This window comes from Bufo bufo, chromosome 6, assembly GCF_905171765.1.
Source record: "Bufo bufo chromosome 6, aBufBuf1.1, whole genome shotgun sequence".
NCBI lineage: Eukaryota > Metazoa > Chordata > Amphibia > Anura > Bufonidae > Bufo > Bufo bufo.
In genome coordinates, this window is record NC_053394.1 from 395,367,988 (window position 1) to 395,390,872 (window position 22,885).

Sequence of the window (22,885 nt, forward strand, 5' to 3'; positions counted from 1 at the left end):
ATCCGCCCAGGTGTCCAGGTCATTCTCTTCTAGGGCTCCCCAGTCTGTGCAGTCAAAACAGGCCTGTAGTTGTAGCTTGGCCTCCTTGGACCACACTCTAGAAGTTCTACGGATCGGTTTTGATGACTCTAGGCGACGTCTGTAGGAGGGGACCAGATGGACAAGGCAGTGGTCGGATGAGCCTAATGCGGCTCTCGGGACGGCTTTGTACGCTTTCCTTAGAGGCGTGTAACAGTGATCCAAGGTGTTCGAGAGTCTCGTGGGACAATCAATGTGCTGGGAGTAGCGTGGTAGGACACGACGGAGGTTCGCTTTATAGAAATCACCCAACACGATGAACAGTGAGCCAGGAAGGGCCGACTCCCAGTGTGCGATGGTATCGCTGAGGGCCTGTAGGGCATTACCGGTGTCAGCGTCGGGGGGGATGTAAATACCCACCAGCACGTACGAAGAGAACTCCCTAGGCGAGTAGGCCGGCCTGCAGTTGATGAGGAGCGCCTCAAGGTTCACAGTGCACATCCATTCTAAGAGGGAGACATTAGGGCACCAGGTAGCACTGATGTAGAAGCAGATGCCGCCGCCTTTGGACTTCCCCGAAAGGGATGGTACGCGGTCCGCACGAACAATGTTAAATCCATGGAGATGGAGAGAGTTGTCCGGGATGTCATCATGCAGCCATGTTTCCGTGAGGCAGATGATCGGGGTGTGCTCGCTGTGACCATACTTGCGGACTATCAGACAGAGTTCGTCCTCCAACTTGTTGGGGAGGGATCGGACGTTCGCAAGGAGAATCAAGGGTACCGCTGACCTCAGACCTTTCCTCCTTAGTCTGACGAGAACACCGGCGCGGCGACCTCTAGGCCGTCTGTAAGCATGGGCTGTCGACGTGGCTTCGGAGATCATTGCTACATGGCTCCACACTTTGTCGAACAGCAGCTTGCCTTCCAGGAGGGAGGTGCTGCGCGACTCCCAGCGGGTGGGATCCCGCGAGGTGCCACACGACTTCCAGCGGGTGAGATCCGATCTGGAGAGGGGGGGGACCTTTGGGGCAACGCAGGAAGCATCCATTGCAATTCTCCCAGGAGACACAGGAGAACGGCGCAACGCTAGCCTGAGAGAGAGAGAGGGGGGAGGGGGCACCGCACCGGGGCCGAGGTAGGTGACTGTAGGACCAGCAGCAGGAGAGTGTGGGCCACCTGGAGGGGGGGGGCCGGGGGGGGGAGAGGGACAGGCCTAGCCCGCTCCTACGGGCAAATAACGGCTGACGGGGACCAGAGCTCTATCTCATCGCTCATTTGAATTTCCCGCTTATAGTTGAGCTGCTGGTTTACTGGAGGAGCCGGTCATGTGACCTGTACCAGCGTCGCTCATTGGCGTCTTTGTCTCTGCAGCTCCGGGGCGGGTTAACCCCTCAGTGGCCACCACGTCCCAGGCTTGCCACCACGTCCCAGCCTTAAACACTGGAGATCGGCGCCAACGGAGGGGGGGGGGGGGGGTTCCAGCACCGCGGCCGAGATAGGTGTCTTGTAGGACCGGAGCAGCAGGAGAGCGTGGGCCACCTGGAGAGGGGCCAGGCGGATGGGCGGGCCTAGCCCGCGGTCGAGCAGCCACCACGTCCCAGCCTAGACAATCGCGCTGGGTCCTCCTACGGAGTCGACCAGGGGCGTACATAGAAATCACTGGGCCCCATAGCAAGAATCTAAATTGGGCCCCCATTCCCCTTTTATAGCCCCTCCCACTACCCATTCCAGGCCTCTCTCTTTGTTCCATGAACTATGTTTGCTGCTGCGTTTTATAATTTATGCATCAGGGCCGGATTGGGATTACAAAACAGGCCTGGCAGACAAAAGAGGTATAATAGATGCAGTGTGTACAGATGTATAGTGTATACAGCAGTGTACAGTTATATGAGGTACGCGGTATAATATATGCAGTGTGTACAGGTATATAGTATATACAGCAGTGTATTGATATGTGCAGTACAGGATATATTAGATGCAGTCTGTACAGATATATAGTATATATAGCAGTGTACTGATATGTGAGGTACTAGGTATAATAGATGCAGTGTGTACAGGTATATAGTAAATATAGCAGTGTACTGATATGTGAGGTATAAATTACAGCTCGTACCTCACATATCAATCCAATACTGTATATACAATATACCTGTACACACTTCATCTATTATACCTCGTACCTAACATATCAGTTCACTGCTTTATATACAATATATCTATACACACTGCATATATTATACCTCGTACCTCACATATCAGTACACTGCAATATATATTATATATCTGTATATATTGCATGTATAATACTGTTTAATATATGCAGTGTGTGTATATATATATATATATATATATATATATATATAGATGTGAGGCATACAAGGTATAATACTGTAGATGCATTGTTTATAGAAATATGTGGTCAGTTATGCATTATGGTCACTGTGTGGGAGGTACATGAGGTAGTGGTCACTGTACCTGTCTGAAGTATTATACATGAGTGTGCAATCAGTAACAAAAGGGCATGGGGGTGGGTAAATGACAAGAAGTGGAGGACCTCCTCTTACCACTCCATTCCAGTCTGTATGGATCAATGCAGAGCTGATTGTGAACTTCTAATACTTACTGTTAGGGGTTGAAGGACCTGTGATGATGTCATCACAGGTCCTGGCAGATGTACCTTTCAAACCTAGGAACTACACCATTTTTGGTGCAGTTCCTTTGCTAGATCCTGCAGGACCTGTGATGCTGAAGATGATGTCATCACAGGTCCTGCTAATTACTGATCTTTTCAGGTCATCTAAAACCTTCCACACAACTTCTCCAACCGTCTGATGACTTCTACAATATTTCTTTCACAGCTTGTAAATCCGGGTGAAGATCTGAACAATATTAATCCTACAGAGACATATGTGAGGGGTGATGAGCAGAGTACAGAGGACATTCCTACAGATAACCGCCCAGGTGAGTAGTGCCCACTAAGTAATGCAGAGAAGACCCACAGATTCTACTCCTTCACTCGATACTACAATTTTATGTTACATTTTTAGGTTCTGTCTTTCTGTTCTTTCAGCGTTCTATTTACAGATTTAGTAAAAAAATTTTTTTTAATATGGATGAAAATGTAATCGTGTTACAGGAGATTGGTCATATGGGTGAAGCTCAGTCTGATTCAGTGGAATGGGTCTGAGCTGCAATGCCAGGTACAGCCACTATCTAATAGACGGCGCTGTTCTTGATAAGCTGTGAGGAGGCCGTACACTCTAGCCCCAGCGAGCCCTGAGGCTTCCTAAGACAGCTGATTGGTGGGGGTGCAGGGACTTGGACCTTCGCTGAACTCATATTGATGACCTATGGTGAGGAAAATCTTGGAGAATCCCTTTAATGATTTGAAAATAATAAAAAAGTGGAAACAAAATATTTAAAACAACTCAAGTATGAGAGCCACATGCATAAATACATTCTCTTACACGCCTTGGCATCCTACCAATGAGGTTACTAATGATTGTCTGAGGAATGTTCTGCCATGCTGAATGCATTTGGGCAAGCATCTGCTGATTGGCTGGCTGCACTGCCTTATGGGTGTTCCAGGGCTTCTTACTTTCACTTTGTAACATGTGTAGCTGTCATTTTGGGGAAAAAATGATCCATTATCCGAAGTCGATTTGCATAAAACAGCGTTTTAATACTGTACAGAACGGACACTCCATATAGTATTAGAATGTATTAGCTCCAATGAGTTATTACTTCGAGAAGTCACGTGAGACTTTGTGTAATAACTTCGGAAATTGATTTCTACTGTAAAAAACCTTTGTACCGAACTCTGGTTTGGTTCCAAATGGTACCTTGGAACCGAACCCGAGCCTCGCGAGACTAAACGTCGGATCAAATTCCACTTCAGATGCTTCAATTCATTAAACACTAGCTGTCAGAATATGGTGATGCTAAGAATTATTTTTTTTTAAGTAGTAAAACAAACCCACAAGTTTGGTATCGCCATATTGATCCACAGTGAACATCGTGATTTATTTTTTATTTTTGTTATTTTAACCCCACAAAGAATTTTTTTGCCCTTTTTCCAATAACAAACTTGATAAAGTGAATGGTGCAACTTATGCCCAAAAAATAAACCCTCGTATGAATGGAAAATTAAAAAAGTTATGGCTATTGGAACGTTAAGAGGAAAAAATGAAAATGCAAAACCGAAAATGGGGCCCCATACTATATGCTCCGAAAACAATACAAGCAATGAAGAATTTTCAAAAATGTACACATTAAGGCCTCTTGCACACGAACGTTGTGCATCCATTCCGTGCATTGGGGACCGCAATTTGCGGTTACCAATGCATGGGCAACGTCTGTGTGGCGGCAGGGACGGATTGAGACACATTAAACTTGAATGGGTCCGTGATCCGTCCGCACCACAAAAAAATAGAACAAGTTCTATTTTTTTTTTTTGCAGTGCGGAGGCACGGATAGTGCTTCCGTGGGGTTCTGATCCGTGCTTCCTTTTCACATCTCCGTGATTGCGGACCCATTCAAGTGAATTGGTCCGCATCCGTTCGTGTGCAAGAGGCCTAAAACTGTAAATGGCTCTGTTCTGTCAAATGGAAAAGTACAGAAATTATTTTTTAAGGGCTCATGCACTCAGGCGTTTGCAGCTCCAAACAGGGTCTGTAATCCGGAAGGTGCGGGGCGGATGAAAGGAAGCTTATGGAAGCATTCTGGCGCGTTCTCGTGGGATTTCAGTCCATGTTTCCACACCGCTGAAAAATGTAACATGTTCTGTTTTTAGTTTTTTTTGCGGAATTGAAAGATTATTATTATTCAAGCGAATGGTACACATCTGCAAATGGTAGCTACATGGCCGGTTCCCGTGCATTGCGGACCGCAGCACGGGCATGGCTGGCTCACGGTCATGAGCCCTAACACTGTACATATGAATCCCTTGCGCATGTCCTTGACCTCTCAAAACATGTGCTCCCACACAGGGGCGTAGCTATAGGGGAAGCAGGGGAAGCTGCAGCTTTGGGGCCCTGACCCAGAAGGGGCCCATCCAGGAAGAGGAGGACTAAAGAATTTGGTCAGGGCCACCTCAACAGTACAGGGAGTGCAGAATTATTAGGCAAGTTGTATTTTTGAGGATTAATTTTATTATTGAACAACAACCATGTTCTCAATGAACCCAAAAAACTCATTAATATCAAAGCTGAATATTTTTGGAAGTAGTTTTTAGTTTGTTTTTAGTTTTAGCTATTTTAGGGGGATATCTGTGTGTGCAGGTGACTATTACTGTGCATAATTATTAGGCAACTTAACAAAAAACAAATATATACCCATTTCAATTATTTATTTTTACCAGTGAAACCAATATAACATCTCAACATTCACAAATATACATTTCTGACATTCAAAAACAAAACAAAAACAAATCAGTGACCAATATAGCCACCTTTCTTTGCAAGGACACTCAAAAGCCTGCCATCCATGGATTCTGTCAGTGTTTTGATCTGTTCACCATCAACATTGCGTGCAGCAGCAACCACAGCCTCCCAGACACTGTTCAGAGAGGTGTACTGTTTTCCCTCCTTGTAAATCTCACATTTGATGATGGACCACAGGTTCTCAATGGGGTTCAGATCAGGTGAACAAGGAGGCCATGTCATTAGATTTTCTTCTTTTATACCCTTTCTTGCCAGCCACGCTGTGGAGTACTTGGACGTGTGTGATGGAGCATAGTCCTGCATGAAAATCATGTTTTTCTTGAAGGATGCAGACTTCTTCCTGTACCACTGCTTGAAGAAGGTGTCTTCCAGAAACTGGCAGTAGGACTGGGAGTTGAGCTTGACTCCATCCTCAACCCGAAAAGTCCCCACAAGCTCATCTTTGATGATACCAGCCCAAACCAGTACTCCACCTCCACCTTGCTGGCGTCTGAGTCGGACTGGAGCTCTCTGCCCTTTACCAATCCAGCCACGGGCCCATCCATCTGGCCCATCAAGACTCACTCTCATTTCATCAGTCCATAAAACCTTAGAAAAATCAGTCTTGAGATATTTCTTGGCCCAGTCTTGACGTTTCAGCTTGTGTGTCTTGTTCAGTGGTGGTCGTCTTTCAGCCTTTCTTACCTTGGCCATGTCTCTGAGTATTGCACACCTTGTGCTTTTGGGCACTCCAGTGATGTTTCAGCTCTGAAATATGGCCAAACTGGTGGCAAGTGGCATCTTGGCAGCTGCACGCTTGACTTTTCTCAGTTCATGGGCAGTTATTTTGCGCCTTAGTTTTTCCACACGCTTCTTGCGACCCTGTTGACTATTTTGAATGAAACGCTTGATTGTTCGATGATCACGCTTCAGAAGCTTTGCAATTTTAAGAGTGCTGCAACCCTCTGCAAGATATCTCACTATTTTTGACTTTTCTGAGCCTGTCAAGTCCTTCTTTTGACCCATTTTGCCAAAGGAAAGGAAGTTACCTAATAATTATGCACACCTGATATAGGGTGTTGATGTCATTAGACCACACCCCTTCTCATTACAGAGATGCACATCACCTAATATGCTTAATTGGTAGTAGGCTTTCGAGCCTATACAGCTTGGAGTAAGACAACATGCATAAAGAGGATGATGTGGTCAAAATACTCATTTGCCTAATAATTCTGCACGTAGTGTATTACACAATGAAATTATATACAGTGACAGTATAGACAGTGTATAAAACGGATGGAACAGCTGCCGGCCCTGGTCCGAGAGAGCGATCTTTACTAGCCACAGGAATGGGGGCAGCATGAAAGGAAGGGGTCGCTAAAAAATTACTGTGGGATGGAGCCCCATTCAAAATTTTGCTGTGGGGCCCAGTCATTTATAGCTACGCCACTGCTCCCACATATGCTCCCATCATCCGTAGTTGCATGTCTAAAGGAGTCCACAGCGGACCTCTGCTCCAAGTCTGTTCTGTCCTATAACTGCCGACTGTCCCCACAAAGGTCATAGTCGCGGAAAAGTGGAGCAGAGCCGCCGGCTATCATTAATTGGCTAACATACTGAGCAGCAAAAGAAAGAGACAGGTTCAGGGCAGGTTGAGTGCATAGAGGCAGTAGCTGGGCCATGCCAACTAAGCGTAGTGTCAGAAGAACCCACCGATTTGCTGGCTGTGTGTATCTGTTGTCACTTGAGATGATGTTGAAGAATGAATCAACCATTCCAGTACAACTGAATTGTTGGTCAAAACAGGACCACTGGATGACACTGGCAGCTCTGGCCTGTTGCTGTGGCTGCTGCTACCACCACTACTTCTGCTGCTACTTGTGCCAGATACAGCATCATTTTTGCCACTTTATGTTCCTTTGGAGGGCCCACCCAACTGTCTGCTGGTTGTAATGTATAACAACTGTATACAGGCATTCCACTCCACTTCATACATGTACACACTTAAATATTTAACTGTGGCCTGATACTGACACTATGTAACACAAAAGCTAACAGAAGGCATTCATGATAACATATACACTCACCTAAAGAATTATTAGGAACACCATACTAATACGGTGTTGCACCCCCTTTTGCCTTCAGAACTGCCTTAATTCTACATGGCATTGATTCAACAAGGTGCTGATAGCATTCTTTAGAAATGTTGGCCCATATTGATAGGATAGCATCTTGCAGTTGATGGAGATTTGAGGGATGCACATCCAGGGCACGAAGCTCCCGTTCCACCACATCCCAAAGATGCTCTATTGGGTTGAGATCTGGTGACTGTGGGGGCCATTTTAGTGAACTCATTGTCATGTTCAAGAAACCAATTTGAAATGATTCGAGCTTTGTGACATGGTGCATTATCCTGCTGGAAGTAGCCATCAGAGGATGGATACATGTTCTCAGTCTGTTTACGCCAAATTCGGACTCTACCATTTTTAAATGTCTCAACAGAAATCGAGACTCATCAGACCAGGCAACATTTTTACAGTCTTCAACAGTCCAATTTTGGTGAGCTCGTGCAAATTGTAGCCTCTTTTTCCTATTTGTAGTGGAGATGAGTGGTAGCCGGTGGGGTCTTCTTCTGTTGTAGCCCATCCTTCTCAAGGTTGTGCGTGTTGTGGCTTCACAAATGCTTTGCTGCATACCTCGGTTGTAACGAGTGGTTATTTCAGTCAACGTTGCTCTTCTATCAGCTTGAATCAGTCGGCCCATTCTCCTCTGACCTCTAGCATCCACAAGGCATTTTTGCCCACAGGACTGCCGCATACTGGATGTTTTTCCCTTTTCACACCATTCTTTGTAAACCCTAGAAATGGTTGTGCGTGAAAATCCCAGTAACTGAGCAGATTGTGAAATACTCAGACCGGCCCGTCTGGCACCAACAACCATGCCACGCTCAAAATTTCTTAAATCACCTTTCTTTCCCATTCTGACATTCAGTTTGGAGTTCAGGAGATTGTCTTGACCAGGACCACCCCCCTAAATGCATTGAAGCAACTGCCATGTGATTGGTTGACTAGATAATTGCATTAATGAGAAATAGAACAGGTGTTCCTAATAATTCTTTAGGTGAGTGTATAGTAACATAGTGACAACAACATATTAACATAGTGACATAGTTTGTAAGGCTGAAAAAAACATTTGTCGATCCAGTTCTGCCTGTTATCTAGAGGAAGACAAAAAAAAACGTGAGGTAAAAGCCAATTTTCCTCAATTTTAGGGAAAAAAACTTCTGACTTCAATCAGAATAACTTCCTGGATCAATGACCCATCTCTAGTAGTTATAGCCTGTAATATTATTACACTCCAGAAATACATCCAGGCCCCTCTTGAGTTCCTTTATTGTACTCACCATCACCACCTCCTCAGGCAGAGAGTTCCATAGTCTCACTGCTCTTACCATAAAGAATCCTCTTCTATGTTTGTGTACAAACCTTCTTTCCTCCAGACGCAGAGGATGGCCCCTCGTCACAGTCACAGTCCTGGGGATAAATAGATGATGGGATAGATCTCTGTACTGACCCCAAATATATTTATACATAGTTTTTAGATCTCCTCTTAGTCGTTTTTTTTTAAAGGGGTTATCCCATCTTAGACAATGGGGGCATATCGCTAGGACCCGCACCTACAAGGATAACGGAGCAGAGAAACTTGAGGAGGGCGCACTGCGCATGCGCAGCCAGCCTCCATTCATTTCTATGGAGCCGCCGAAAATCGTCGGCCCCTTAGAAATTAATGTGAGCGGTGGCCGCGCATGCGCGGTACGCTCCCATTCACTTCAGTGGGAGTTGTGGGAGCTGCGCCTGGTGGTGGACAGACCCCGGGAAATCCGGGGTCCTCCAGCCACAACTCTCCCCGGCTCCGTTCTCCTTGTAGGTGCGGGTCCCAGAGGTGGGACCCGCACCTATCAGACAATGGGGGCATATCCTAGCGATATGCCCCCATTGTCTAAGATGGGATAACCCTTTAAGTGAATAACCCTAATGTTGTTAATCTTTCTGGTATTGTAGTCCAACCATTCCAGTTATTACTTTAGTTGCCCTCTTATGAACCCTCTCCAGCTCTGCTGTGTCTGCCTTGTTCACCGAAACCCAGAACTGTACACAGTACTCCATGTGTGGTCCGACTAAAGATTTGTAAAGTGGCAGGACTATGTTCTCATCACGGGCATCTACAGTATGCCCATTTTGATGCACCCTATTATCTTATTGGCCTTGGCAGCAGCTGCCTGACTCTGGTTTCCAGTCCTTTTCCAGGTTGGTGTTACTCAGTGTTTTACCATTTAGTATGTACGGGTGACTTGCATTATTCCTCCCCATGAGTGTTAAACCTCATCTGCCACTTTTCTGCCGAAGCCTCCAATCTATGCAGTCATACTGTGCTCTGTAGTGTATATGTACAGTCAGGGCCGCCATCAGGGGGGTACAGCCGATACCCCAGTAAGGGGCCCGGACCCCGGGGGGGCCAGGCCAGTTCCAATTACATTTTTTTTTTCTCCTTCCATTTGTCAGCAGGGGGGCAATTGATTATTCCTTGCCCCGTTGCCTGACCCCCCCGGGCCCCCGCTCCGCTGATTCCTGTATTATTTATACCAACCAACAACCTAACCTGCGGATGGTATCCGGCTCCGGCTGCATTCACCTTTAAAAGGCTCTGAGCCGCTGCGGAGAGGAACGTAGCTGCGCAGTGGCAGGTGACGTCAGACGCTGTCGCTGCCTGCTGCTGCCTCATGCCGTAACGCCGCCGGCCTTCAGATTAGCACGGCAGGAACTTCTGTTCTGGCCCTGGAATTAAATCTGGAAGGAATTGTGGAGGTTGTGGAAGCCTGCCCAGCTGCCCTAGTGCCCTTGCCCCTCCATCACACACATGTTGTTGGACTTGGACTTGGATGGACCACCCTAATGATTCATTAAGGTCCATTAGGTTAGGTTATTACTTGACTTGTTTCCATAAGGGGCTGGGTGGGCTGGCAAGGGAGGGGTTAATAACAATAAGTGATGGATCATGGAGGATCATCATGGCCCTGGATAATGTTGCTCGGTCTTTGCTGGTCTTTGCTCGGGGGTAAAATGCAAAGCTGTTTTCTGGATTATCCCACAGGGCCATGATCCTCCATCACTTATTGTTATTAACCCCTCCCTTGCCAGCCCACCCAGCCCCATTTAGCTGTGTGTTCTGCTTTGAAAAAAAACTCCGCCCGGCAGTGTGTTCGGTGATGTCACCAGCTCTGAGGGGCGGGCTTTAGCTCTGCCCTAGCCGTTGTACTGTCTAAGGCAGAGCAAAATCCCGCCCATCAGTGCCGGTGACGTCACCAGAGTTCCTGTCAGCCCCATGGAGAGCCCCGGTACGTCACCAGAACTCCTAAAAATGCCTTTGCCCTGCGCAATTTAGCGCAGGGCAAAGGAGAGCATCGGAGCATGAACTGCTCCGATGCTCATGTCAAGGGGGCTGCCGGTGTAAAAATAGAGATATGTCTCTAGTTTGACCAGTTGGGTTTGAGAGTGGTTGAGTGTCATCCACAGATCCCCCATAAAAATGTGTCATCCACAGATCCCCCATAAAAATGTGTCATCCACAGATCCCCCATAAAAGTGTGTCATCCACAGATCCCCCCCATAAAAGTGTGTCATCCACAGATCCCCCCCATAGCAGTGTGTCATCCACAGATCCCCCATAACAGTGTGTCATCCACAGATCCCCCCCATAACAGTGTGTCATCCACAGATTCCCCCATAACAGTGTGTCATCCACAGATTCCCCCCATAACAGTACGTCATCCACAGATCCCCCCCCCCCCCCCCCATAACACTGTAACAGTAAACCTTGTGCTTTTAAGGTGTTTTTTTCTTAAATGTGCCAGGGGAAGATTGCTAGGGCAGATTAGAACAGGTAGTATAGTTAGTGTTAGTGTAGGGTCCTGCTTAAAGGGAAACTGTCAATAGTTTTATGGTGTCCTAACTAAGGGCAACATAAATAAGTGATTGATTCTCTTAGCAAAATGCTGGGTCACTTTCTTTAATTGACCCAGTCAATCTGCCAACATCTTGTATTGAAAAGCTCCAGCTGATAATGATGAGTCCTGAATATTCATGAGCTCCTGACTCTCCCCGCCCACCTGCTGCTGATTGACAGTTATTTTCCATATGAATCAGCAGCAGGTGGGCAGGGGAGTGGCTTTAGCTCTGAATTAAATATACGCTGGACTCACTGACATCACGCTGGACTCAAATCAGCTCATTAGCATGAGGCATCTTTGTGTGTATATTATGAGGTAACCATCTGTCACACCAGTAAGTGAATACATCTAAGGCACTTTTTAGTAGTTCATGATTGTATATAATTAGTTAGATTATAATCAAATACCCACATGACAGGTTCCCTTTAAAGGGTCTACCTTGTCGTGGTAGCAGGCTTCATATTATTTGGTCAAAAAATAATTCCTTACTGAAATCACTGATTATCACTTTTTACTGTCTTTGTAGTTGTAAAAAAAAAATGAAATTGGGGGTGGAGGGGGGCCGGGAGGCGGAGTCAGGACGGATTCTAAAGGGGCGGGGTAGGAGGGGGGCCCAGGCCTTGAGCTGTGTAAGGGGCCCCAAAATTTCTGATGGCAGCCCTGTGTACAGTATACTGTCCTCTCTAGTGTGTGTGTGTGTGTGTGTATGTATAAATATATATATATATATATATAGTACTATCCTCTGTAGTGTATATATACAGTATACTGTCCTCTGTAGTGAATATATACAATACACTATCCTCTGTAGTCTGTATATACAATACTATCCTCTGTAGTATATATACAATATATTGTCTTCTGTAGTGTGTGTGTATGTGTATATATACAAACCGGATTCCAAAAAAGTTGGGACACTAAACAAATTGTGAATAAAAACTGAATGCAATGATGTGGAGATGGCAAATGTCAATATTTTATTTGTAATAGAACGTAGATGACAGATCAAACGTTTAATCTGAGTAAATGTATCATTTTAAAGGAAAAATACGTTGATTCAAAATTTCACAGTGTCAACAAATCCCCAAAAAGTTGGGACAAGTAGCAATAAGAGGCTGGAAAAAGTAAATTTGAGTATAACGAAGAGCTGGAAGACCAATTAACACTAATTAGGTCAATTGGCAACATGATTGGGTATAAAAAGAGCTTCTCAGAGTGGCAGTGTCTCTCAGAAGCCAAGATGGGTAGAGGATCACCAATTCCCACAATGTTGCGCAGAAAGATAGTGGAGCAATATCAGAAAGGTGTTACCAAGCGAAAAATTGCAAAGACTTTGCATCTATCATCATCAACTGTGCATAACATCATCCGAAGATTCAGAGAATCTGGAACAATCTCTGTGCGTAAGGGTCAAGGCCGTAAAACCATACTGGATGCCCGTGATCTCCGGGCCCTTAAACGACACTGCACCACAAACAGGAATGCTACTGTAAAGGAAATCACAGAATGGGCTCAGGAATACTTCCAGAAACCATTGTCAGTGAACACAATCCACCGTGCCATCCGCCGTTGCCAGCTGAAACTCTACAGTGCAAAGAAGAAGCCATTTCTAAGCAAGATCCACAAGCTCAGGCAATTTCACTGGGCCAGGGATCATTTAAAATGGAGTGTGGCAAAATGGAAGACTGTTCTGTGGTCAGACGAGTCACGATTCAAAGTTCTTTTTGGAAATCTGGGACGCCATGTCATCCGGACCAAAGAGGACAAGGACAACCTAAGTTGTTATCAACGCTCAGTTCAGAAGCCTGCATCTCTGATGGTATGGGGTTGCATGAGTGCCTGTGGCATCGGCAGCTTGCATGTCTGGAAAGGCACCATCAATGCAGAAAAATATATTCAGGTTCTAGAACAACATATGCTCCCATCCAGACGTCATCTCTTTCAGGGAAGACCCTGCATTTTTCAACAAGATAATGCCAGACCACATTCTGCATCAATCACAACATCATGGCTGCATAGGAGAAGGATGCGGGTACTGAAATGGCCAGTCTGCTGTCCAGATCTTTCACCTATAGAGAACATTTGGCGCATCATAAAGAGGAAGGTGCAACAAAGAAGGCCCAAGACGATTGAACAGTTAGAGGCCTGTATTAGACAAGAATGGGAGAGCATTCCTATTTCTAAACTTGAGAAACTGGTCTCCTCGGTCCCCAGACGTCTGTTGAGTGTTGTAAGAAGAAGGGGAGATGCCACACAGTGGTGAAAATGGCCTTGTCCCAACTTTTTGGGGATTTGTTGACACCATGAAATTCTGATTCAACATTTTTCCCTTAAAATGGTACATTTTCTCAGTTTAAACTTTTGTTCCGTGATTTATGTTCTATTCTGAATAAAATATTAGAAGTTGGCACCTCCACATTATTGCATTCAGTTTTTATTCACGATTTGTATAGTGTCCCAACTTTTTTGGAATCCGGTTTGTATATATATATATATATATATATATATACACACACACACTGTATACTGTCCTCTTCTATGTTAATTACTTTACATTACTTTGTAGGCAAATGGAGATGAAATTAAAAAAAATTGGAAAATTTTCCATTTTAATCTACTTTTTCCAGTAACAAAGCAAGGGTTAACAGCCAAACAAAACTCAATATTTATTGCCCTGATTTTGTAGTTTATAGAAACACCCCATATGTGGTCGTAAACTACTGTACGGGCACACGGCAGGCTGCAGAAGGAAAGTAACACCATATGGTTTCTGGAAGGCAGATTTTGCTGGACTGGTTTATTTACACCATGTCCCATTTGAAGCCCCCCCCCCTCCCCCGATGCACCCCTAGAGTAGAAACTCTCAAAAAGTTACCCCATTTTGGAAACTATGGGATAAGGTGGCAGTTTTATTGGGACTATCTTTAGGGTGCATATGATTTTTGGTTGCTCTATATAACATTTTTGTGAGGCAAGGTTACAAAAAATTTGCCAATAACTCTTGTGGAACACCTAAAGGGTTAACAAAGTTTGTAAAATCAGTTTTGAATACCTTGAGGGGTGTAGTTTCCAAAATGGGGTCACTTTTATGGAGTTTCTACTCTAGGGGTGCATCAGGGGGGCTTCAAATGGGACATGGTGTCAAAAAACCAGTCCAGCAAAATCTGCCTTTCAAAAACCATATGGCGCTCCTTTCCTTGTGCGCCCTGCCATTTGGCCATACAGCATTTTACGACCACATATGGGGTGTTTCTGTAAACTACAGAATCAGGGCAATAAATATAGAGTTTTGTTTGACTGTTAACTCTTGCTTTGTTAACGGAAAAAATGGAAAATTTGGCCAAAAATAGCTGTTTTGGCATAGTTTTTATTTTATATTTTTGGCTGTGTTCATTTGAGGGGTTAGGTCATGTGTTATTTTTATAGAGCAGATTCTAATAGTGAGATAATAGTGAGGGGACACGACCACCGGCTCCCTGCACTTAATACGGACGGAGTCAGGGTCACCTAGAATCAAGCCAGCAAGGAAACACAAATAAAGGAAAAAGACTTATCTGAGGAATCAGCAGTAGCAGCCTCCAGCAGTGAACAACTCATCCAGGAAGTAGTATAAACCGCAAAGTGAGGCAGTATGGGAGGGAATATAAAGGGAGACAATTAGTGTAAATAGGTGACAGCTGGGAGAAGGAAAGGAGATGACAAAGTGAAACCAAAACAAAGAACGTCATGCACGAGGTAGAGAAGAACGTCTAACAGACCTTCTCACAGAACTGGCAGTGACAATATATCGATTGTAGTCCATGATACAATCGGGCTTGAGGACCGTTGCCGCGATACCTCTCACAGGGACAGGGGTGATGCCATTACCGTGAATTGTGGACAGTACACGGACATCCCTCTTGTCCTTATATCTGACCAGCAACAGGTTCCACTGGTAAGGGCACGGGTCTCACCCCTGGGGATAGGTACCTGGAGGTGGTGGGTAGGGGGGCCGCGTTGATTTTTCTGCACGGTCTCACAAGCGGACGTGGATCTGGCAGCAAGGGACTGGAACAAGGGGATACTAGTATAAAAGTTATCCACGTACAGGTGGTAACCCTTATCTAGCAGTGGGTGCATAAGGTCCCACACAAGTTTCCCGCTAACACCCAGAGTGGGGGGACATTCTGGGGGTTCAATACGGGAATCTCGCCTCTTGTACACACAAAACTTGTAAGTTTGTACAGCTTCATGCCATACATCGCCCACTTAGAGGGAACATACTGGCGGAAAATGAGTCTCTCCTTGAAAGCAATGAGAGACTCATCAACAGCGACCTCCCTTCCAGGTACATAGGCCTCCAAAATTTACTCCAAAATTACTCCTGAAGTGATCGATGACCGGCCTGATTTTGTACAGGCGGTCATAAGCAGGATCACCTTGGGAGGGACATGCCGCATTATCTGCATTTCCGAATGGCCTCAAAACGGGAGCCTGTCATGGCCATACAGTAGAGTGGGGTCTGATAGAGGACGTCCCCACTCCAGTACTGCCTGACACTGTTGTTTTTTTTTACTAGGCCCATGTGCAGCACGAGGCCCCAAAACGTCCTCATCTCGGCTGCACTGACCGGAGTCCAGCCACCGGACCTAGCCTACAAGGAGCCCGGGTGTTAAGCAATGAACTGTTGGGCAAACAAGTTCGCTTGCTCCACCATCAGATTCACAAAGTGGTCACTAAAAAATAAATAAAAAAAAGTCATATTCAATGAAGCGCACTGTGGAAATCTGGATTCCTGGTTGGCCAACAAAGTCAGGAATCACAGGCTCAAAATCCTCTGGGGTACACCACGCAAGTTCACCGGTAGCGGGCTCAGGTGGACTTATCCGGTGGGCTGGAAAACTAGTACAAGCCCCAGGGCGGCTCATACTAGTCTGGGCCACAGGGTCCCTGGCATGGGGATCCCCTGGTTACGCCTGGCAGTGTCTCTGCCGCCTTGGGGGCTCATAATCATCACTAGATCATGAGGAGGACGTGGATGACAAGAGGAAAGTGGGGTCATCCTCGTCCTCACTGGTGCTCTCGGAGACAAGCAGGGCGTATGCCTCCTCGGTCGAGAACGTCCGGCGGGCCATAGGGGAGTGTGTGTGTGTGTGCGTGCGCGTCTGTGTAAAACTTTATTTAGTGTGTATGCGTGTGTGTGTGTGTGGGGGGGGGGGGTGTTCATGTTCACTTATACCCTACCCTAACCCACCCTAAACCTAAGAGAAAAAATAAATCAGACTAAATAAAAAATAAAAAAACAACGCTTGCACCCCCAAAAATGTGTGGGGGTGGGGGGCAGGGGGGAAAGCTGCAGCTCCCCTTGGGGGTCTAGGGTCGCACAGCTGAGTGTGCTGTGGACCCCAGACACCCGATCAGGGTGAAGCACAAAAAAAAAACTTTTTTCCCCCTTAAACTATCCCTCAGTCTCCCTGCCTAATCTAACCTTTCCCTAAACCTGTCCCTAATAAACTTTTGAGTGCCAGATGGCACTATGGTGACTCACGTGGAGGTGCTGGTCTCAGAGGTGGACAGACGGGCTCCTCTCTCCTGGCTCCACGGAAGCAGTGTGGAGGAGGAGAGCAGAGCTGGGGGAAGTTCACCCCCGCCCGCCCTCCAGCCAATAGGATGCGATCCTGAGAGGTGATGTCACCGGCACCTCAGGATCTAAGGATGGTGATTGGTGGTGTATTATCACACCACCGATCACCATCCTATTCTGGGTTATCGGGTCATCGGAGACCCGAATGACCCATAAACGCAGAAAACCGCAGGTCTGACTTGACCCGCGGTTTGCTGCGATCACCGATACGGGGGGGGGGGGGGGGCCTGTCGGCACAGGACCCCCCCTCGGCATTGTCACAGAGTGCCTGCTGAATGATTTCAGCAGGCACTCTGTTCCGATCGCCGCATGCTGCGGACTCGGACATCAGGGCGTACCTGTACCTGTACGCCCTGTGTCCATAAGAGGTTAATGGTTCGTTCTGAAGCCTATACAGACCCATTTAACTCCATCTTAAATGTATAACTGTGGTTTAGGTTACCGTGTGTCTGCTAACAAAGTGGCTAGTGCTACTGTGTCTAACTGCCAGATGGACCCCATTCAAATCATGTTGAGGAGCTCCGCAATGGTCAGTGATCGCTTACTGTGCTTCCTACTGTCCATTCTACTCTCCTCCCTCCCTCCCTCCGAGTCCAGCTGCTGTATCTGTCATCTATTATAGAACCAGGTCTTATTCCCCACCCTGCACTCTTCCCAGCAGCAGGTGTGATACAGTGATGTCATTGTACCTGCTGGGCTGAGTGGGAGAGCGCACAGACCAGAGAAAATCCCCCGGCCTGTGCTCTTTCCTGAGCTCAGCAGGAGAGGTGATGTCATTACATCATGCCAGCTGCTGGGAAAAGCTAGGTGCTAGGTATTACTTTATTTTATTTTATTCACAGTACTGAAGCTTCACTACTATAAAGGGGGTCAACTATGGACTACACTACTTCAGGAGGTGCACAAAGGGGCATAACTTCCGCATGGGGCCACTTAGAGGCATCATTATACACTGCTCAAAAAAATAAAGGGAACACTTAAACAACACAATGTAACTCCAAGTCAATCACACTTCTGTGAAATCAAACTGTCCACTTAGGAAGCAACACTGAGTGACAATCAATTTCACATGCTGTTGTGCAACTGGGATAGACAACAGGTGGAAATTATAGGCAATTAGCAAGACACCCCCAATAAAGGAGTGGTTCTGCAGGTGGTGACCTGACCACATCTCAGTTCCTATGCTTCCTGGCTGATGTTTTGGTCACTTTTGAATGCTGCCGGTGCTTTCACTCTAGTGGTAGCATGATACGGAGTCTACAACCCACACAAGTGGCTCAGGTAGTGCAGCTTATCCGGGATGGCACATCAATGCGAGCTGTGGCAAGAAGGTTTGCTGTGTCTGTCAGCGTAGTGTCCAGAGCATGGAGGCGCTACCAGGAGACAGGCCAGTACATCAGGAGACGTGTAGGAGGCCGTAGGAGGGCAACAACCCAGCAGCAGGACCGCTACCTCCGCCTTTGTGCAAGTAGGAACAGGAGGAGCACTGCCAGAGCCCTGCAAAATGACCTCCAGCAGGCCACAAATGTGCATGTGTCTGCTCAAACGGTCAGAAACAGACTCCATGAGGGTGATATGAGGGCCCGACGTCCACAGGTGGGGGTTGTGCTTACAGCCCAACACCGTGCAGGACGTTTGGCATTTGCCAGAAAACACCAAGATTGGCAAATTCACCACTGGCGCCCTGTGCTCTTCACAGATGAAAGCAGGTTCACACTGAGCACATGTGACAGACGTGACAGAGTCTGGAGACGCCTTGGAGAACGTTCTGCTGCCTGCAACATCCTCCAGCATGACCGGTTTGGCATTGGATCAGTAATAGGGTGGGGTGGCATTTCTTTGGAGGGCCGCACAGCCCTCCATGTGCTCGCCAGAGGTAGCCTGACTGCCATTAGGTACCGAGATGAGATCCTCAGACCCCTTGTGAGACCATATGCTGGTGCGGTTGGCCCTGGGTTCCTCCTAATGCAAGACAATGCTAGACCTCATGTGGCTGGAGTGTGTCAGCAGTTCCTGCAAGACGAAGGCATTGATGCTATGGACTGGCCCGCCCGTTCCCCAGACCTGAATCCAATTGAGCACATCTGGGACATCACGTCGCTCTATCCACCAACGTCACATTGCACCACAGACTGTCCAGGAGTTGGCAGATGCTTTAGTCCAGGTCTGGGAGGAGATCCCTCAGGAGACCGTCCGCCACCTCATCAGGAGCATGCACAGGCGTTGTAGGGAGGTCATACAGGGACGTGGAGGCCACACACACTACTGGAGCCTCATTTTGACTTGTTTTAAGGACATTACATCAAAGTTGGATCAGCCTGTAGTGTGTTTTTCCACTTTAATTTTGAGGGTGACTCCAAATCCAGACCTCCATGGGTTAAAAAATTTGATTTCCATTTTTGTTTTGTGTGAATTTGTTGTCAGCACATTCAACTATGTAAAGAACAAAGTATTTCAGGAGAATATTTAATTAATTCAGATCTAGGATGTGTTATTTTTGTGTTCCCTTTATTTTTTTGAGCAGTGTAGTAAGGGGGCATAACTACTGTGTAGAGTCACAAAGACAGCCTAACTACTGCGTGGGGGCACTAAGGGTGCATCAGTACTGTGAAGAGGGCACTAAGTGGGAAGTACACTGTGAAAGAGACACTGATGGGAGATAACTATTGTGTTTTATTCTTGACAGATGACTGTACTAGGAACATAGAGAAACAGCTGTTATCTTCAGATGATTGTGGTATCACACAAGATACTTATGAAGAGCATGCCAATATCCAAGATATATCTTCATCCAACCTTGAAAAAAAAGTATCATTTAATCCTTTTAAACAGGTCCAATCTTCTGATTCATCACAGACTGTAACACAAACTAAAAATTACAGAAATGGTGTTAAACATCAAACAGCTCAATTAAAAGAGAAGCCATTTTCATGTCTAGAATGTGGTAAATGTTTTAAGAAAAAAACAGCTCTTGTTGTACATCAGAGAATTCACACAGGGGAGAAGCCATTTTCATGTTCAGAATGTGGGAAATGTTTTAACCTTAAAGCAACTCTTGAAACCCATCAGAGAATTCACTCAGGAGAGAGACCATTTTTATGTTCAAAGTGTGGAAAATGTTTTAAGCAGAAAACGGTTCTTGTTAGACATAAGAGAATTCACACAGGGAAGAAGCCATTTTCTTGCTCAGAATGTGGGAAATGTTTTAACCTTAAATCAGCTCTTGATGACCATCTGAGAATTCACACAGGAGTGGAGCCATTTTCATGTTCGGAATGTGGGAAATGTTTTAAGCAGAAATCGGCTCTTGTTACACATCAGAAAATTCACACAGGGGAGAGGCGATTTTCTTGCCCAGAATGTGGGAAATGTTTTGCCTGCAAATCAGCTCTTGATGCACATAAGAGAACTCACACCGGGGAAAAGCCATTATCATGTTCAGAATGTGGGAAATGTTTTCACTATAATTCATCTCTTCTTAAACATCAGAGAATTCACACAGGAGAGAAGCCATTTTTATGTTCCATATGTGGAAAATGTTTTCACTCTAATTCATCTCTCCGGGAACATAAGAGAATTCATACAGGAGAGCAGCCATTTTCATGTTCAGAATGTGGTAAATGTTTTAACAATAAATCACATCTTAATATACATGAGAGAATTCACAGATCAGAGAAGCCATTTTCATGTTCGGAATGTGGGAAATGTTTTAAGTATAAATTCATTCTTGTTGGACATCAGAGAATTCACACAGGGGAGAAGCCATATTCATGTTCTGAATGTGGAAAATGTTATCGCACTAAATCAGATCTTACTGCACATGAGAAAATTCACACAGGAGAGAAGCCATTTTTATGTTCTGAATGTGGTAAATGTTTTAGCCAAAAAGAAATTCTTCTTTCACATCAGAGAGTTCACACAGGAGAGAAGCCATTTTCATGTTCAGAATGTGGGAAATCTTTTAAGCACAGATCATCTCTCTTTGTACATAAGAGAGATCATACAGAGGAGAAGCGATTTTCATGTTCAGAATGTGGGAAATCTTTTAAGCAGAAAGGAGCTCTTATTACACATCAGAGAGTTCACTCAGGAGAGAGACCATTTTCATGTTCAGAATGTGGGAAATGTTTTAAGCATAAATCAGCTGTTGTTGTACATCAGAGAATTCACACAGGGGAGAAGCCATTTTCATGTTCACAATGTGGGAAATGTTTTAAGCAGAAAGGAGCTCTTGTTGCACATCAAAATACTCACACAAGAGAGAGGCCATTTTCATGTTCAGAATGTGGGAAATGTTTTCACCGTAATTCATCTCTTCTTAAACATCAGAGGATTCACAAAGGGGAGATGCCATTTTCATGTTCAGTATGTGGTAAATGTTTTAAGCAGAGATCATCTCTATTTGTACATAAGAGAGATCATACAGAGGAGAAGCTATTTTCATGTTCAGAATGTGGGAAATCTTTTAAGAAGAAAGGAGATCTTGTTACACATCAGAGAGTTCACTCAGGAGAGAGGCCATTTTCATGTTCAGAATGTGGGAAATGTTTTAAGCAGAAAGGAGCTCTTGTTGTACATCAAAATATTCACACAAGAGAGAGGCCATTTTCATGTTCAGAATGTGGGAAATGTTTTCACCGTAATTCATCTCTTCTTAAACATCAGAGGATTCACAAAGGGGAGAAGTCATTTTCCTGTTCAGAATGTGGGAAATGTTTTAAGCAGCAATCAGGTCTTATTGCACATCAAAATACTCACACAGGAGAGAAGCCATCTTCAATCTTAGCCAGTTAGTGACCTCCCTTACGTGTTTTTATGGTATTCAGTGTCGCTAACTGGCTTTATTCTGTCAGACACTCCTTTTCACAGAGAGATAAAACACCTTGCATTGAGTAACCAGAGGTAGCTTCAGGGCTATTCTGCAGTAGCTTCAACCCAGAGGTTTGTGCTGGAAGTACAAAGCTCTGCTCACTATGTAGAGGATGGGGATGGTTATTGTACCACTTTCTCCTATTCGAGCAGCACTTCAGTAATCAGCTCCACTCACTACATAATGGATGGAGTTGTATAGTTCAGGGTCTGGAGAGGTTCAGGTCTGTGGAGGTGCAGGGTGTTAAACCCCCACCGAGTAGATGGTGATGGCCTATCCTGAGAATAGACTGATAGGATGCTAGACAACCCCTTTAAAATTTTAAGTTCAGTATTCTGACTTTAGTGTGAATTATTGAAATGTTCTTTTTGTTGTTACCAACAATGTCCATTTGTTGCAATATACAGTCAGGTCCATAAATATTGGAACATCAACATAATTCTAACATTTTTGGCTCTATACACCACCACAATGGATTTGAATGATTTGAAATGAAATGAACAAGATGTGCTTTAACTGCAGACTGTCAGCTTTAATTTGAGGGTATTTACATCCAAATTAGGTGAATGGTGTAGTAATTACAACAGTTTGCATATGTGTCTCCCACTTCTAAAAGTAATGGGACAATTGACTTCTCAGCTGTTACATGGCCAGGTGTGTGTTATTCCCTCATTAACCCAATTACAATGAGCAGTTAAAAGGCCCAGAGTTCATTTCAAGTGTTCTATTTGCATTTGGAATCTGTTGCTGTCAACTCTCCAGATGAGATCCAAAAAGCTGTCACTATCAGTGAAGCAAGCCATCATTAGGCTGAAAAAACAAAACAAACCCATGAGAGAGAATGCAAAAACATTAGGCGCGGCCAAAACAACTGTTTGGAACATTCTTAAAAAGAAGGAACGCATCGGTGAGCTCAGCAACAACAAAAGACCCGGAAGACCACGG

The 22,885-nt window shown here is 45.4% G+C and overlaps 1 protein-coding gene across 1 annotated transcript; it reads left to right on the forward strand.

Moving 5' to 3' along the window:
* Window positions 1–2,884: 2,884 nt before the first annotated feature.
* LOC121003541 (oocyte zinc finger protein XlCOF6-like) lies at window positions 2,885–22,447 on the forward strand (the record flags this gene model as incomplete). The annotated part of the gene is made up of 2 exons (XM_040435443.1): window positions 2,885–2,981; window positions 19,757–22,447. Coding segments are annotated over 2 exons (2,205 nt in total), but the record flags the coding sequence as incomplete, so codon positions are not given.
* Between the last annotated feature and the right edge of the window lie 438 nt (window positions 22,448–22,885).